At 52.9% G+C, this 16,979-nt stretch overlaps 4 protein-coding genes across 4 annotated transcripts; all 4 read left to right on the top strand.

The window, feature by feature from the left end:
• The first annotated feature begins 388 nt into the window (after positions 1-388).
• QC764_311200 (NRPS protein) lies at positions 389-8,088 on the top strand. The gene is made up of 2 exons (XM_062946228.1): positions 389-2,274; positions 2,334-8,088. The coding sequence occupies exons 1-2, from the start codon at positions 1,846-1,848 to the stop codon at positions 7,893-7,895; spliced, it is 5,991 nt and encodes a 1,996-aa protein (XP_062802259.1). The 5' UTR covers positions 389-1,845; the 3' UTR covers positions 7,896-8,088.
• Positions 8,089-10,693: 2,605 nt separating this feature from the next.
• On the top strand, positions 10,694-12,059 carry QC764_311197 (uncharacterized protein; the record flags this gene model as incomplete). Its single annotated transcript, XM_062946227.1, has 3 exons — positions 10,694-10,888; positions 10,973-11,436; positions 11,510-12,059. 3 exons carry the CDS (start codon positions 10,694-10,696, stop codon positions 11,778-11,780), a joined length of 930 nt encoding a protein of 309 aa, XP_062802260.1. The 3' UTR covers positions 11,781-12,059.
• A 1,149-nt stretch (positions 12,060-13,208) lies between these two features.
• On the top strand, positions 13,209-15,026 carry QC764_500310 (uncharacterized protein; the record flags this gene model as incomplete). The annotated part of the gene is made up of 4 exons (XM_062947295.1): positions 13,209-14,333; positions 14,403-14,524; positions 14,599-14,681; positions 14,836-15,026. The coding sequence occupies 4 exons, from the start codon at positions 13,209-13,211 to the stop codon at positions 15,024-15,026; spliced, it is 1,521 nt and encodes a 506-aa protein (XP_062802261.1).
• Positions 15,027-15,640: 614 nt separating this feature from the next.
• QC764_500315 (uncharacterized protein) lies at positions 15,641-16,912 on the top strand (the record flags this gene model as incomplete). Its single annotated transcript, XM_062947296.1, has 1 exon — positions 15,641-16,912. One exon carries the CDS (start codon positions 15,641-15,643, stop codon positions 16,910-16,912), a length of 1,272 nt encoding a protein of 423 aa, XP_062802262.1.
• Between the last annotated feature and the right edge of the window lie 67 nt (positions 16,913-16,979).

Genomic DNA, 16,979 nt, shown 5'->3' on the forward strand with positions numbered 1-16,979 from the left:
TCTTGTCTGAGAAGCAAGCCAAGCACGATGTCTGTTTTCGTCAGTGGCTACCGGCCGTGGTTGCACAATCTCAATTTCTAGGGACTCGCGTTGGGGAGCTCATGACTTCAAGATTTGTCTTGTTCTCTATGCTCCCAAGTCATCGGCCTCAAAAACGCTGGCTTGTCATTCTTGACGACTCAATGCTCGGTGTTAATATCACCGCTGTGACAAAACCCGCGTCGTGTTGGCCCGAAGCCGAAACCGGAGCAACCCCCCAAAGTGCAGCTCATAGCGGGCGGCAATAAGGACGCCTCCTTGGCTCAGAGGAAAAGCCAGCCCCTTTCACTTACACAACCACGACTCCAAGTTGCCCAAACACTCACCGCGCCTTGAACCTCTTCCAGTATCGCAGTCCTGCAGGAATCTCAAGATCAGCACTCCCCCTCCTCAAAACCAACTCCAACAAACCCGCCATCTCAAAAATCTCGCTCAAAACTTCAACCCTCGGCATTGACGTCCCTCGATGGAGCCACAACCCCACCCAATGACACGATGCCCAGTAAAGTTATCTGATCCGTCCCTCGTCCAGGGACCCCCTGTTGACCAAATCCACTCCACACGCTCTCCCGAACCCCTGTCAAGATATTGAATCGGGGGTTTCAGCAACGGCTTTTTTTCTGATGTTTTTTTCCCCTCACCCCACCTCCCTTCACACCCTTTCTTGATCACCACCACCTACCACCACCACCTACCACATGTTCTGGGAGCACAGGACTTCTGCCACCACCACCACTACTCTACTCACCCATCCAATGAGCAATAGCAAGCCACACCTTCCCCCACCCACTGCATTGGTTAATGGTTCGGGGCCACATCCGAATGAGGGAATCCCCTTCATGAGAAACGCTCGGCCGACTGTCTTCCGCAGCGTGACATCACATACTACATATACACACACCATCACCTCGAACCCCTTTTTGCCTGTTTTTGTTTGTTATAGGTTAATACCGTACGTACGTACATACATACCTGTATCCCTCTCGTACGGCATCGCACATCTTTGCCTGCAACAAGGCAACAATGGGATGGGATGGGATATCCCTCTAGCCACATGCCCGGCCACGCCATCTTCACAGATCCGTACCCACTTGTTCGCAGAGAGCAAAAGGCCATGAACCTGGTCACACACATGGCCAAGTCTCGCTTGCGGAGACAGAAGGGAGCTAGAGGCCGGCGAGGAAGCCATCTCGGTGCATCGGTCGAGTCGATATCGCCCCTTCGTTCCCGTCTTGCATCCAGGAAAGTAGTTGCTAGTCCCGACCACCGGCGTGTTATCTTGCCGTATTCAAGGGCTCGAGAATCACGAGCCAATGTCCAACAAACCTGAACCTAGCCCCAGACCCTTCAAGAGCGGGGTTTTTTTTTTCTTGTCGTAAGGTCTAGTAGTGAAGACCCGGGAATGGGGTATCATTCCGGCTAGCATCCAGCACCCATACATATCCAAACATGGATGGGTTGGATTCGCTAGTCTAGCAGATGCAGGTTCACCAAAGTGAAAAGTTGCCGGTCGTACCTGGTCTTTCCCTCTCCTGCTTTCTTTCCTTTTTCCTCTCCTCTGTATCAAGAACTGCAAGAAGAGTGTCACCCCGATTATTGTACCTCTCTTGTCAGCATTCTCCCTCGAACAAAGAGTAGCAGAAGGGGATATCCCGCTGCCCACCCCCATGCGTTGATCCTGTCCTGTAACGTCACCACACGCTACCACGACACGGCGAAGAACCTCTCGACACGAGATAGAAAGCGGGAATTACCCGACAGTCGTATCCCTTCCCGTAGCCAGCTCGGGAAAGCATACCAGACAATATGCATCTCGCCCAGCACGCACCCGGCATTCTGGGTGGCCTCCGCCGCGATGCCATGCAGCTCGACACCCAGACCATTCCTGTAGACTCTGTTACCAGGACGCTACCAGTACCCGAATCAGAGTCTGCCCTCGACGCCCTTCTTCTCGCCTGGGGTGCTCTCCTCCAAAGACAACGAGGCGACGACGACAGAGTAGAACAGTTTTCCTGGGGCCACAAGTCGCAAAGCTCACCATCAGAGATCTCCACCCGCTTTTCCCTCAAAGCCCTCGGTCTCGAATTGACCAGGTCACGATCAGAGTCTGTATCAACATTCCTCCAGGCCGTCAAGACTTCAACCGAGAACATCGCCCGCCCAGGGCTCCTCTACCTCTTCTTCAATGACGAGAAAGAGACCTCCTTTCCCCAAAAAGAGACGGCTGGACCATCTGTATGTACTCCACCGTTTGCCCCCCCGCCCCTGAAACACGACTGACTGACAATCCCCAGCAATTCGACTTCCAACTCCGTGTATCCAAACATGCTTCTGCCCTCACCCTCGAGGGCGTTTACCCTACCACCGAAAAGCCCGACTCCCTCGACTCCCGGCAGGCCGGAGACAGACTCGAAACCCTAATTCAACTTGTCAATATCATCACCACTCAGCCCGAAGCCCCCATCTCGGTCCTCCTCGAGCCCCTCGGCCGTGACCTCGACCAAATATGGGCCTGGAACGCCGAAATGCCCCCTCTGATCGACCGGACGATGCAAGACATCATCTCTGAGCAGGCCGCCGCTCGCCCGGACAAGATTGCGCTTTCCTCTTGGGATGGCCAATGGACCTACGCCGAGCTCGAGCTCATGTCTACCCGCCTGGCGCATCACCTCGTTTCTCAGGGCATCACAGTTGGTGTTAATGTACCGCTATGCTTCGAAAAGTGCCGGTGGACCATCGTCGCTTTGTTGGCCATCATGAAGGCTGGTGGCGCATTTGCCTTGACGGACCCAACATCTCAGCCAGAGGGCAGACTGCGCGCCATGGTGGAGCAAACCGGCGGCAAGCTGGTCGTTGCCTCCGCCGCTCAGACTGAGCTGGCGAAGCGTCTTGTTCCTGAAGATGGCAGCCAGGTGGTAACGGTGAACGAGGAGCTGTTCCAGTCTTTCTCCACCATCGAGGGCGAGCTCCCCCCATTGCCCACTATCCCGACTGTCACCTCTCCTCTCTACATCCAGTTCACCTCTGGCAGCACAGGCAAGCCCAAGGGTGTCGTTGTTTCTCACGCCAACTTCACCAGCGGTGCCATTCCCCGTGCTGAGGCGGTGGGGTACAAGTCTTCTACCAAGTGCTTCGAGTTTGCCAGTTATGCCTTCGATGTCAGCATCGATTGCATGCTCTGCACTCTGTCAGTCGGTGGTACCATCTGCATCCCCTCTGATGCCGACCGCATGAATGACCTTGGCGGTGCCATCAGGGCCAGTGGCGCCAACATGGCGCATATGACACCCAGTGTTGCGCGTGTGCTCGATCCCGCCGTGATTGCTGAGCTTGACGTCTTGGGATTGGGCGGTGAAGCCATCTCGGCTTCTGATGCGGCTGCGTGGAGCAAGGGCAAGACCAGCGTCATTATCGCGTATGGCCCCTCCGAATGCACTGTCGGCTGCACTGTCAACAACACCTTTGCCAAGAACAAGGACGAGCGCAAGGTGTTTACGACCGGAAACATTGGCCGTGGTGTCGGCGGTGTAGGCTGGATTGTCGACCCCGAGGACCACGACCGTCTGGTTCCTGTCGGATCAGTTGGCGAGCTGCTGGTGGAAGGCCCCGTCGTTGGTCTTGGTTACTTGGGTGAGGCCGAGAAGACGGCTGAGGTGTTTATTGAGGACCCTATATGGTTGGTTGCCGGACACAAAGAGATCCCTGGCAGAACCGGCCGGCTCTACAAGACTGGTGATCTTGTTCGGTACGATGCTGATGGGTCTGGTGACTTTGTCTTCATCGGCCGCAAGGATGCTCAAGTCAAGCTCCGTGGACAGCGTGTTGAGTTGGTCGAGATTGAGCACCATCTCCGGCACCACCTCCCAAGCCGTGTCAAGATCGCTGCTGAGGTCATCAAGCCTGCGGGTGCCGAGCCTACTTTGGTGGCCTTTTTGGCCGAGCCTCGCAGCAAGAGCGGCACAACCGAGGAATGTGACGAAGCGGAGGCCACCTTCTCTGATGAACTGACCAAGGCCCTGACCGGTATCGAGGAAGCGCTTGGTGTCGACCTTCCCCGATACATGGTCCCCGCGGCATTCATCCCTCTCCGCGACATGCCAGTGCTGCCTTCTGCCAAGATCGATCGCAAGAAGCTTCGTGCGCTTGGAGGCGCCATGACGCGCGAGCAGATCACTGGCAGCGCCCGCAAGAACAAGAGCAGCGTAGGTGGTGCCCCTTCGACCGAGATGGAGCGGATGCTGGCTGCTGTGTGGAAGTCGTTGCTTGGGGACCATACCGACATCACTGTTAGCGATAGCTTCTTTGCTCTCGGCGGAGACTCTCTCAGGGCCATGAGACTCGTTCCCGCTGCTCGCGCTGAAGGCATTGTTCTGTCGGTTGCCGATGTCTTCCGGTACCCTGTCCTCCGGGATATGGCTGTGGTTGCTAAGAAGGCAGAGGCTGGAAGCGGTGGTGCTGCTGCTGACGTCCCACCCTTCTCCCTGATCGACAAGGCCTGGTCTGCTGAGGCGGCAAAGACCGAGGTCAGCCAGCTTTGCGAGGTTGACAAGGCCGATATCGAGGATGTCTATCCCTGCACACCGCTCCAAGAGGCCTTGATGGCGCTCTCTGCCAAGGTCAAGGAGGCCTATGTAGCCCAGCGTGTGCTCAAGATGAACAATGCCAAAGACGCCAAGAAGTTGCAGAATGCCTTCGAGGCCATCGCCGCCGACTCCGCCATCCTCCGCACTCGTATCGTTCAGGTGTCCGACTACGGTCTCATGCAAGTCTTGATCAGGGAGCCTATCCAGTGGCGCACTGCGTCATCGTTGGCCAGGTATCTCGAGGACGACCGGGACGAGGAGATGGGTCTCGGCAAGAAGCTTGTTCGCTACGCCATGATCCGCGAGGGCGACGTCTATCACTTTGTACTGACCATGCACCATGCTCTCTACGACGGATGGTCGATGCCCCTGGTAGTTGACCGTGTCAACCAGGCCTACCAGGGTGTTGCTCCGAGAAAGCCAGCGGCCCAGTTCAAGCACTTCATCGACTACCTCAACAACAGGCTTGATCGTGCAGGATGCGACACTTACTGGCGTGAGCAGCTCGACGGTGCGACGGGTGTTCAGTTCCCCCGTCTTCCCTTTGAGGGCTACCAGACCCAGGCCGACTCCCTCCTCGAAGTCGATATCAAGCTTGATGGCCGGAAGCTCCCATCGGTGCCCGGTGCCACCATCACTCTTGCCAGCGTGGTTCGCGCAGCGTGGGCCCTGGTGGCCTCCCAGTACTGCAGCGGAAATAACGACATTGTTTTCGGCGAGACACTGACTGGTCGCAATGCCCCCATCGTAGGCGTCGAAGAGATCGAGGGTCCCATGATCACCACCGTTCCTGTGCGGGTCACCATCAACCGCGAGTCGTCCGTCGAGCACTATCTTCAGACCATTGCCGAGCAGATTGTCGGTCAGATCCCATACGAACATGCCGGTCTTCAGCACATCCGCAAGTTGAGCGACGACGCCCTTCAGGCTTGCGAGCTGCGTACTGGTTTCGTGCTGCATCCCGCAGCTGGCGAGGTCGAGGCTGACGACAAGACACCGGCCAACGGGTTGGTGCCGGCGGGCGATGGCGAGGCGGCCCAGGAAGCGCTCAAGTTCAACACGTATGCCCTCATGTTGGTGTGCTCCCTTTCTTCCGATGGCTTCTTCGTGATGGCCAGTTTCGACTCCAAGACGGTCAGCAAGGACACGATGGAGCGAGTGTTGGAGCAGCTCCGGACAGTGGTGCACCAGCTCTGCGAGGGCAATGCGAAGGAGATCAAGGTCGGTGACTTGCAGTGTCTGACGGATGCTGACAGCAAGGAAGTTGAGGATATGAGCAAGAAGTTCAAGTTGGAGGGTGCTGACTTGGATGCGCTTGGGTTGGATCGGGCTGACATTGCCGGTGCCTGGATTGCCGATGCAGCTGACCACACGCGCCTCTCCCCGCGTGGCGCTGTGGGTGAGCTGTTAGTGGAGACCACCAAGACCCTCAGCGCCCCTGCAGTCGCTGTGCAGACACCACCGCCGCTGTGGCTGAAGAGCACCACTGTCAATGGCGGCCAGATCTACAGAACCGGACGACTTGCCAGCTTCGAGTTCAGTGTCGACACTCCTGTTCTTCGCGTGCTCCCCAAGTCGGCCCAGATCAAGCCCGATTTCACTGTCCCCAAGAAGAAGGCTGCTTCGTCTGGCCCTGCCATCTCTGCTTCCTCTGCCAAGCAAAAGCTGCTCCGGGGCATCTGGAGTCGTCTTCTCAAGGTCGATGAGGACAAGATCTTCCTTGGTGACAGCTTCTTCAACCGTGGTGGTGACTCGATTGCCGCCATGAAGCTCGTCTCCGAGGCCCGTCAGCAGGGAATGCAGCTCAGCGTCGCACAGGTCTTTGCCAACCGGACTCTGTATGACATGGCCAATGTCATGCAGCCATCGCCCACTGTCATCACTAACGTTCAAAGGGGCCAGGGCAGCAGCTCTCCCGCGAGCCCATCCAGTCCCTCCAAGGCCGACTACCAGCCCTTCTCTCTCCTCTTGACCTCCTTCATGCGTCGTATGCAGAGATCGCTGGCCGACAAGTCATGGAAGATCCTTGATGTGCTCCCCACCAGACCTCTCCAGGAGATTGCCGTCAGGGGTACCGTTGAGCTTCCTCGCTTCTCCATCCGCTATGAGCTCATGCACTTTGAGGGTATGGTCAACAAGAAGCAGCTCTTCCGTGCCTGCCAAGAGCTTGTCGCCATCAACGAAGTCCTTCGCACCGTCTATGTCCGCCTTGATGATGTCTGCTACAGCGTGGTGATCGAGAACCCCTTCATCGTCGACATTGTCGAATATGAGATTGACGGTGACGATGTCGAGGAGTTTGCCGGCAAGGTCAGCAGACTGGATGCCCAAACCAAGATGCCTTATGGTTCTTCCTTCGTCAAGTGGTTCTTTGTCACCAACGGCACCAAGAGCACCCTTGTCTTCCGTCTGTCCCACGCCCAGTACGATGAGATTTGCCTTCCCATCTTCCTCAATCAGCTCCAGCAGCTGTACCAGGACCCCAAGTCGGTCTCTCCATCGTACCCCTTCTCCACCTTTGTCGATCACACCATCCAAGAGGGCATTCCCGCTGCCATCCCCTACTGGCGCGACCTCCTTGCCGGTTCCGAGGGTGTTTCTCTCTTGAGACCCGACACCCCCATCACCGACCGCCGCCACTTTGCCATCCACAAGCCCGTCAACATCGCCGCCCGCAGCCGCGACGTGACCGTAGCTACCCTTCCCTCCGCAGCCTGGGCTTTGACCTTTGCCCGTCTGCTCAAGGTCAAGGACGTGGTATTCGGCGAAGTCGCCTCCGGCCGCAGCGTCGACATACCCGGCATCCCCGACGCCAACGCCATCGCCGGCCCCTGCTGGCAGTACGTCCCCACCCGCGTCAAGTTCGACGGCGACGTCCCCATCCGCACCGGCTACGACCTGCTCGAGGCCCTCCAGACCCAGCACATGATGACTTCTTCGCACGACTGCATGGGTCTGGAGGAGATTGTCCGGAATTGCACAGACTGGGATCCTGAGGAGGTGACCTGGTTCGATACGGTCGTTCACCAGGATGTGGCCCACGTCGAGACCTTGTCATTCTTGGACCGCAAGGCTAAGTTTGAGACGCTGTATGCGTACGAGGAGCCGTTGAGGGAGTGGAAGATTCAGGCTTTCCATGATGGGGATACCTTGACCATTGAGGTTATCACTTTTGAGTCGTGGAAGGAGGAGGCGGTGAAGTTGTTGGATGACGTTTGTGCTTCGTTGGAGCAGTTGGTGAACAGGCCTGGGGAGGAGTTGAACATTGCATAGGCGTTTTTTTCTTTTCTTTTTCTTTGGCCATGTTTGGTTACAGGGATTTCTAGCTGTTGGCGGTATAGTCAGTCAGTTTGTGTATATTGTTCTTTTTTTGTACATTATTTCTGCATGGTTGTGATGGGCTGGTATATATCTTGTAAAGGATTTTTTGGAATATGAAATAGTATTTGTCAAAACTCTACCTCTAGTCTTTGCATTCTCCTCATTTCCCTTGCTTGAATCACTAATGTTGTCTTTTAGGCTGTGTACACCTACCTTAAGCACGTAGCCCGCTGTGGGCGATAACTGAACTGCAGGAGTAAAATGTATGATTACTGTTAGCTTACACCTTTTGAATATTAAGGGGCCTTCTGACCATCCCTCTAGGCCTACTAACTATCCTATAAAACCTATGAACTATCACTTCAAGGGCCTTTAACTATCTCTTGAGGGCTTTGAACTATCTCTTAAGGTCTATTAACCATCCTTCCGGACCTATTTACTATCTTTCAAGGCCTAGAAACTATCTTTTGAAGCCTGTAAAGACCTCGTTAAACGGGTTCAACTTTATTCGAGAAGCATGGTTCTACATACCATCATGTACCACCTAACCAGCTTTGCAGTCACCCCACGAAGATTTGGCTCCATTCTGGGTGGTTTTGCAACGCCATATCCGGCGTGGTACTTACCACAGTTGTTTCTTCAAGGAGCTTGGGTGAGACAGTCTCAAAGATGTTTGCGGTGTTTGAAATTTCGTTGTGTCGAGCACGTAGCCCAGGGCGAGCTCTTCCCGGTTAGCATGCTTACTCGAACTTGGCTCTCCCCCAAGTACAACTATGTGCTTCCCGATGACAACCATGGAGTGCCCGCCAAAGATGACCAGGAACGACCCAACGAGGGTTAAGCTATGTCCATAGCGCCCAGGCGGCGGGGAAACATCACAAACGCGCTGGAGACGGGAGCTACGCACCAGTGGCATGTTTCTGTTTCCCTTGGTTAGTAGCGCTGACATGAATGAGTACACACACAGGGATGAGAGTCGCTCGCCTCGGTTCATCATGTACAGGTTGTTCAGAGTGTCCGTTTCTTCGATCTTGGCACCACCTCCCCACAGACACAGAGCATTGCCGGCGAGAACACAGCAGTGCTCTACACGGGCACTGGGTTTGCGGGCCGACGCAGCGATGGGGATGCAGCGAAGCTCTGAAGACGCTTGGAGTTCGATGTACCACAGGTCAGCGAGAACCCCGCGTTCATCTAGCATCAAACCACCCATGAGGTATGCGTGGCCTACAGACCCAGTTAGGTCCGACTAGTGAAATGCAAACCGCTGAGAGGAGAGCCCCAAGAGCCTATGCCCGGGGCTGGTGAGCTTGGCAGGGCCTAAACCAGCGCCACCTTTCCACGTGCCAGGCAGGTTTATCACACAGATTAAGACTTTCTTTTCCAGAAAACCCGTTTCTCGTCACGCGTAGCTTTTGAGTCTATCACACATTGATGGCGTGGAAGCCAGAAAATTGTCCCAAAGTCTGATCATGTCTTCGACGAGTACAAAGCGTGCTGTCAATCTTCTTCCATTCCTTTGCTCACCAGTCCACCATCATCTACATCTAAGAATAAGCTTATATTTCCTGCACCCCATCCTACCAACCGACTAAAACTGTAACGCTATTATTAAAAAACTCTGACCGGCCAAATCCGATTTGGAGGGCCTCAGGTCGTTTGAGTGGCGGATGCTTTATTCTATCGAAGCATTCGGTCTTTTCACAGATCCAGAGAGGTGACCTAGTTACAGGTGCTGACCTTTCTGTCCTGTCCTAGACCTCCTCCCGACCCTTCCACAACGCCTTGCGAGCCAGGAAAAGACATGTCAGATATCGTCGCCCGAATCATCGTGCGTGACGAGCAGGTTGATCCGAGACTATCAATACGTACCTACCAGTTTGAGACACCGAAATGGTCGCTATGGCAAAGGCTTCGCGGGACCGCCATGTGTGAATGCGGGAGCTTCTGGTATTGGAATGTCCTGCCAAGACTGGACAACCTGCGGATATCGCTACAAGAGTTGGTAGGAATGGAGGGACGATACATTAGACCGTTTCTGCCTCGTATGCTTCACGCAAAGTACGAGGCTGATTGGGCCCACAAAGAGTACGAAGGTGATTGGGATCACGAAGAGTGGAGTGGTGATTGTGATCAGGAAGGTGATTCTGATTGGTCATTGTAATTGGGGACTGAGGGGGTGGTTTGCATATAGAAGCAATTTACAGACTTGTGTTGATCTTAACGCAACCTCCTGATTGCCCTAGAGATTCAAAGATCGACCTGGTATTATTTTCGACCATCATGAGGTTCTCTTTGGAGAAGCGTAATTCTAACTTTGAGGATATGCGGGGTCCGAAGCTCAACTTCAGCCTTTTTTGTTAGACTTTTTTCGCGTCTGCAAAGTGGACACAGGGAGCCTGAGGCTCGTGACCCTACTGTACAGAAGCCTATCATCATGGAAATGACTTTGATACTTCGGGTGGTGTTAAGGGTTAGCCATGTGGGTTAAATGGTGGTTTTGGGTTTGACACAGATGGATGTGTGAAACCTAATACTGCGCTGAACTCTACCTTAACCGTTTGTTAAATTATTACCTTCACCGTTCATTTTTATTTCCTGATTCGTTTCTCCCTTGTCTGTCAACCATCATCATCATCCTACCATTCGTCAGCGACAGCCAGTAGCCACTCCCTCGCGTGCAGACGATATATCTGAAGTCAGCGTTCTGACCAGTCACCGCTCACTAACGCTAGTCGGTCGTCTACAAAATGACTATCTTGGACAAGTTCTCGCATCGGGTACAGACATCGTCGTTGAATATCCTCCAAAGACTTCCTAGGCCCTGCAATGTCTTCTCGGAGCACCTGGTACAGGAGGCACAGCCAGAAGCGGTTGCTCAAATACCAGAGGGCGAAGAGAAGGAATGCCTTGGACACGAGCTGGAGGATAATGAAGAGGAATGGGTACGCAGGTGCCAGGTAGGACTCCATGTAACGCCATGCATTGATTGTGGTATCATTATCGGAATCTAACAGGCCTACCTACAGGCAATTCACCGGGATGGCGGAGCGTGTAATATAGAGGCAGTTACCTGCAACTTCCACTGTCAGCACCACGAAGAACTCAGACAAGCACTCCAGCGACAGATCAACCAAGGCAAGGAGAGGGTCGAAGGGTGCTATCAGAGACTGCCCTTTGAAGAGTTGGAGAGCGAGCACTTCCCGGGTGGAAGCGGAGAAGCCTTGGAGACTCTCAACTTCCACAACTCCGTCATCGCCCGCCGCTACCTGGTCACGATGATATTTTACCCCAACCCTTATCCTATGTGGTGTGAACCCGAAGATGGCCACTTTCAATACATTCGCTCTCTGCAGTGGCGTCGGGACGCACTGGTTGATTTCGTGCGGGAGCGGAGGGAGAAAGAGGGCTTCGACCTTTCTGCCTACAAGTCGGTGGAAAGATGGGTTGCTGATTTGGCTGAAGAGCATCATCTCTTTGACCAGCCTGAGCGGTAAGTGGATGACTGCACCCAAGTTCTCGTGCCCGTCCAATGTCAAACCAATCTAACGACTGTGGTTTTCTAGGGACTTGCCAAGAGAAGGAATGGAATATGGCTGCGATTTGAAGGGTGTTCTCGCCAAGATTGTGGAAAGGACCCACGAGCATGATCCCCGCCAGAAGAAACCACAAAAGCCGAAACCATACGTGCGGACAGAAGAGGAGTGGAATGAGTGGATTGAAAAGACAAATAGGGAATATTGTCTTGATACTAGCCGTGATGAGGAGGAGGCTGCTAGACAACTTGAATGGGCCGAAGAATCAGTCGATTTTGTGCTAGATGAAACTCCCTGGTAGAGGCCCGATGACTTTTGGAGTGCTGAACACACACCTTGGATAACATGTTGAATGCATTCTTTGCGTTTACTCTTTCTGGCATATTATACATTACAACCTCACTTTGCTGTTTTGCTACGATTGAGCTCTGGCTTAGGGGCTTTGGCCCCTTTTTTTTTTCTTTCCCTGACAGGGTGTTTTTGGAGGATCCCAAGTTGTTCAAGGTTTGACAGCATTTTTTAACGTTTTTGTTTCAAACTATTGGGTGAAGATTTTCTCGAGTTACCAATAAACATCCTGAAAATCTTGATGTGCCTCACAAGTCGTCCGTCCATGTCCCGTCACATTGACCAATTGAAATTTTACTCTGTCGCATCAAGCTCAGGGTCCAAACATCATTATGGTTGCAACTAGTGAATTTCCACCTCATCTATATCCAGTAAACTCTACGATGTGGCCTCAGAATCCCGCGAGTATTGCACTAGGCAAACCTTCACTTGGCTTTCCGGTAGCTTCGTGATTTGGTTGGGCGTGCATGAGAGTTACCAGACACATTTAAGTTAAGAGAGCACGACGGACCCAGACACCTCGTTGCCTGTCGAGCAACTAAGACATGGAGAAAGCCCATTGCTGATCACGAATTCATTGGTGATGATGAAGATTTAGCAGTGACAGCTAGCTACCTTCCCTTATATTTATATGTTTTCCGTACAGTATTTCGGTCCTAGTCTTTGTTGCTCAAGCTTTCAATTAGTAGGTACTATAGCTTTTTAGACCAAGCCATTATTTACAGTAAACCTAACACAAGAGGTCTCTGGTTAGTTTCCTTGTAGGGACTGATCCTGTCTTGGCTTTTGTCGTGAAAGAACAGGGGTTCGTCACAGCATGCTCTTTTACCACTATAAATCTGTCGGAGAGTTCTTACTAACGTGTGTGTATATTTCCGCCCTTGGTCCTTGGTTAATTTGATAGACTTTTATATATACCTAACGTACTAAGATAATTATTCCGATAGCTTATTTGTAGTATACTACTACTTCATTAATTAAACAATAGACCTCGCGTAGGGATTTTAGGCTATCTACGGATAAAACAACAATGCTATAAGCTACTCCCGAACTCTCTTTAAATAAGGAAAGGGATAAGCTTCTAGCGGACGGTGTAAAAGACGACAAGACCCCCAACGACCAACCCGAGGAAAAGGCTCGAGAGGCGTCGAGGGAGCAAGAGCAAAAATGGAGCTCCTCGGTCCCGATGTGCTGTGCAGCTAACGGGCGAAACTATGCGAGTTTGATGGACTTCGGGATAGAACGGTGCCCCGTATGTCGCATAAATCTTTGGGAGAATAAAAAACGAGAAGGCGACGAGGACAACAACAGAAAGCCCATCGACGACCAGGAGCCTCCGGAAAACAAAAAGTACAACCCAGATTGTCGTTACATCGATTGCATGGATATCTATCGACGCAAAGGTTTCGACCACATTCCGCCTCCAGAGGAGAAAACGGATGGGAACAAGCAACCGATGGTGGCATACTCGGTGCAATACCTCGACAGAGAAGGAGGAGATATCGGCACACAGCCCCATCCCACCACCTTTGACCTCGATGTCGCCCGCCACGCTGTCCTGAAGTTCAAAGCCTCGGTATTTGGCGTGGTGACCGTGCTGAAGACTTCTCACTCACCAGAGGCCTTCAGGTACCTCTCAGATGAATCGAGACTCGACAGGGTATCCCGTATCCTGAGTGACGCGTCCATCACTGTGGATGTGCATGTGACAAAGATCATAATCGAATCGCAAGCTCTCGTCAACGCTATTCGCACGGTTGTCCGCTACTACCCCCAGATTGATCTAGAAGGGAACTCATTGGAGCTTGATGAGCTGTATGCGGTCATTGGGCATTATTTGAGGGAGCTTGAGAGCTTGCGTCAAGGTCCACAGGATAGCGCGTTGGACCCCAAGACCACAGAACATCTCAGACTACTCCTCGACTATCTCCACACCAATGTTTACAAGGACAAGATAGATGCTGAACGCATCCTGCATCTCAAAGATCTCTGCACCTTCCAGATGCTCTGGCTTTTGTTCAAGCCTGGCGCTACTGTCTACCTCGAGTTCCGAGGTAACCTCGCGGCCTGTGTGGTACAGTCGGTGGTATCAGACCCTGCCATACTTTCCGACGTGAAGCAACGCCTTGAACCCTACAAAATCAAGCTGTGGTCTTTGAGATACGACGGGTGGTTCGTCGGCAGAACTTCGACTGAGGTTGTTCTTCCCCCGTTTGGGGGGGAACGTGCAGTTACTTCCTTGAAAGTGTTTCCTTGTAAGTATCGTGACAAAACTGATGGCGGCAAGACCAAAAGACAGTTGGAAGAGAACGGTAGAAAGTGGTACAACCTTTTGCTTGGCAAGCAGATGAGTTACCATGGCGAGCTGTTTGACCAACGCTCGCTGGAAGCTAGACTCCAGACCAAAACAACGGACTCGAATAGCGACGAGCCGCAACCATGGGAGAGCGCCTTGATCGAAGGGTTGCGTCGAGGGCCTTTACGCGAAGCCACCAACCCAGGGCCAGTGAGTATATACCAGGATTTATTCCAGCTGTTTCAGTGCATTGCTCATTGAACTGCCACCATCACCTAGCTCAACGGCAGGGTATATGTAGATTCCTCAGCTTACTACGCTCAATGGCCTACGGCGGCACCCGAGATTTGCGATACGAACGACATCGGACACAATCTGGCAATGTGTGGCTGTGAAGAATGGTAAGACTACCTTGTTACCCACGCCCACCCATCTGACCTGTGAGAAGCCTCTCGTCTAACATGCTCTTAACCAGTTACGGAAGACGAGCTCATCCTCCGCCAAATTTCACTTATGCGTCGTACGATTTGCTAGACCCCACTCGTGTTCAGGATCTCAGTTTGGGATCTGGAGACCACGATCCCAACCACAGATACCTGCTGTGAGACTCGCTTTTGTACGGCATTGTGCTGAATTCCAGAACCTGGGGTATGTCTTCAACGGTGTTAATGCCTCCCCAGAGCACTTGCTGATGAATAATGAATTGCAACAGAAGCCCTTGACGTGGCTTATTGCTTTGAGCCCAATATAAACCCCAATGCCATCGATACCTTGGTCATGCCAGCACCACGAAAGCAAATGATCAAGGCTCTCGTCCAGAAGTTTACGAATCCCGAAGCAAGCCTGTCTACATCATGGCGTGCCGACTTCATCGAGAACAAGAGTAGGCCTTTGATCGGATAGAAAGTGTCGTTCGTCAGCGGCAAATCCGGTGAGATGGTACATAGTGTGAGAGATTGTAGATGAGCACTACCATTGTTTGTGTTCAAGCTCATTGCTATGTCCTGCGTCTTCCATTAAGGGGTTCAGGGGTAATTGGCATAATCAGGGTTAGGTTTGAAGTCAACTTTATCTGTGGCGCAGCATGCCAGCATGTTCCCGCGCTATGGGAAACACAAGAACCGTGCAGGGCATATGCAGTTTGTTCATTGGATTGAGAGCGAAAAGAAAGCCTTCATGCTAACCTACTTTGACGGGGCTAGTTTGGCAGCGCATGCTTTCTGTTTTGGTTACGGTCAATACTATCGCGTCTCCATGTAAAATAGCTGACGCTCTGTTAGTGTCAAGTTGGCTCCCTCATTTCGCTTCTCCCGTGGAGCCACCAAGCTTTGTGCCGAGAACCAACCCTTGATATTCGCCTTGCCGAGGTCCAATAATAAGAGGGCTGAGCTGACAGAGTTGGTTGGGTTTGCTTGACTGAGGACGCCTGAGGCGTTCGTCTTAAATGCGCCAGAAGGCCACCCTTGATCGTGACCCTTCACTTTTGGTGTCAGTGCTTCGACCAGCAACATTTCACCATGGCACGGATAGGCCTTTTAGCTCGGTTGGTGGTAACGGCCAGCCTGTACCCAATAGCAGCGGCGAGGTTCTGGACTGCCACACAAATATATGTCCTAAACCCAGTTGCCTTGCCTTCTGGGTGCGACGAGTCTGGTGCAACGAATCAACCATGCACCACAACGCGACTTGGATATCCTTGGTTGGCCACACATACAACCCAGCCACCCGACGCAACACCGATAAAAACCTCGACTGAGACTTACAACGGGTGGGATTTGGAGGTACTCGAGGTTTATTATCCTGCTGGCGCGCTCCCCCCCTCCGAGCTGGAGGCGGGCTCCTTCGACTACTATTACACCCACACGGCGGAGGGAACGACAAAATGGCTTGTCAACCTGACATACACCGCCCCGACCACCTGTCCAACCCCCTTGGAATACACGACAGCGATCAACCTCGAGGAGTTTGGACGACTTCCAAGAGAGCTCACCACTATTCTGGGCCCGAAGGCCAGCGCCGAAGAACCTACTATTGTTACATCCACAAGAACTACTTGGGCTTTGTCCGTCGACAACTATGTGTCACTCACCGAAACCTCCTACTACACATCTGCGACGTTACACGTACAACCAACCGACATTGCGCCAGCGCCCATCGAGGCACTGAGAGATTCGCATGCATGGGGCATCGAGTACTACCTTAAACAATGTTACCTGCCAGGCGAAGAGGATCCGCGGATCAAAAATTGTCCACATCAGGCTTTCGGACGCTGCAGCAAAATCGAAGAAGGGCCCGCCGTCATGATTACCATCGTTGGAGCCCTCTTTGTTCTCGGCTTTATTGAAAATATTTTCTGGTTCAGGAGGTTGATGTTGGGCCGGTGGGCTCTTCGGTGCGGCACGGTATGCTGGTGGTTTATTGCGACGTTGCTCATGATCTTTGTCACCAAATACGAAGTCGGGAGGAACGCCGAGGAACAGGAGGTTCTGAGGAAGCAGTGGAAGGAGATGTCGTTTTGGTTGAAGATTAAGCTGTGGCTTCTGTGGGGATTTCGACACAAGTATCCTGAGCGCTGGCTGGGGCCTAAAAAGCCGGTTAGTGTGGAGGAAAAAATTGAGATGGAAATGCTGGAGGAGATAATGGAGGCGGCAATGGAGGGGGCAGTGGTGGTGGTAGGGCTAGCGCTAATGGGGGAACTCGCGCGAGAGAGCAGGTGGAGCAGGATGACACACCTTTGCCAGTTTATCCCGGCCCTCCTTCCTCAAGTGTCAGTGATGGGCATTCGATGAACAGCGGGACAACAGCTGCCACGCGGGGGCCGGTCTTGGGAAACCTAAATGCAGTTCTTGGACCTGT

Source organism: Podospora pseudoanserina, chromosome 3 (genome assembly GCF_035222485.1).
Source record: "Podospora pseudoanserina strain CBS 124.78 chromosome 3, whole genome shotgun sequence".
Taxonomy (NCBI): domain Eukaryota; kingdom Fungi; phylum Ascomycota; class Sordariomycetes; order Sordariales; family Podosporaceae; genus Podospora; species Podospora pseudoanserina.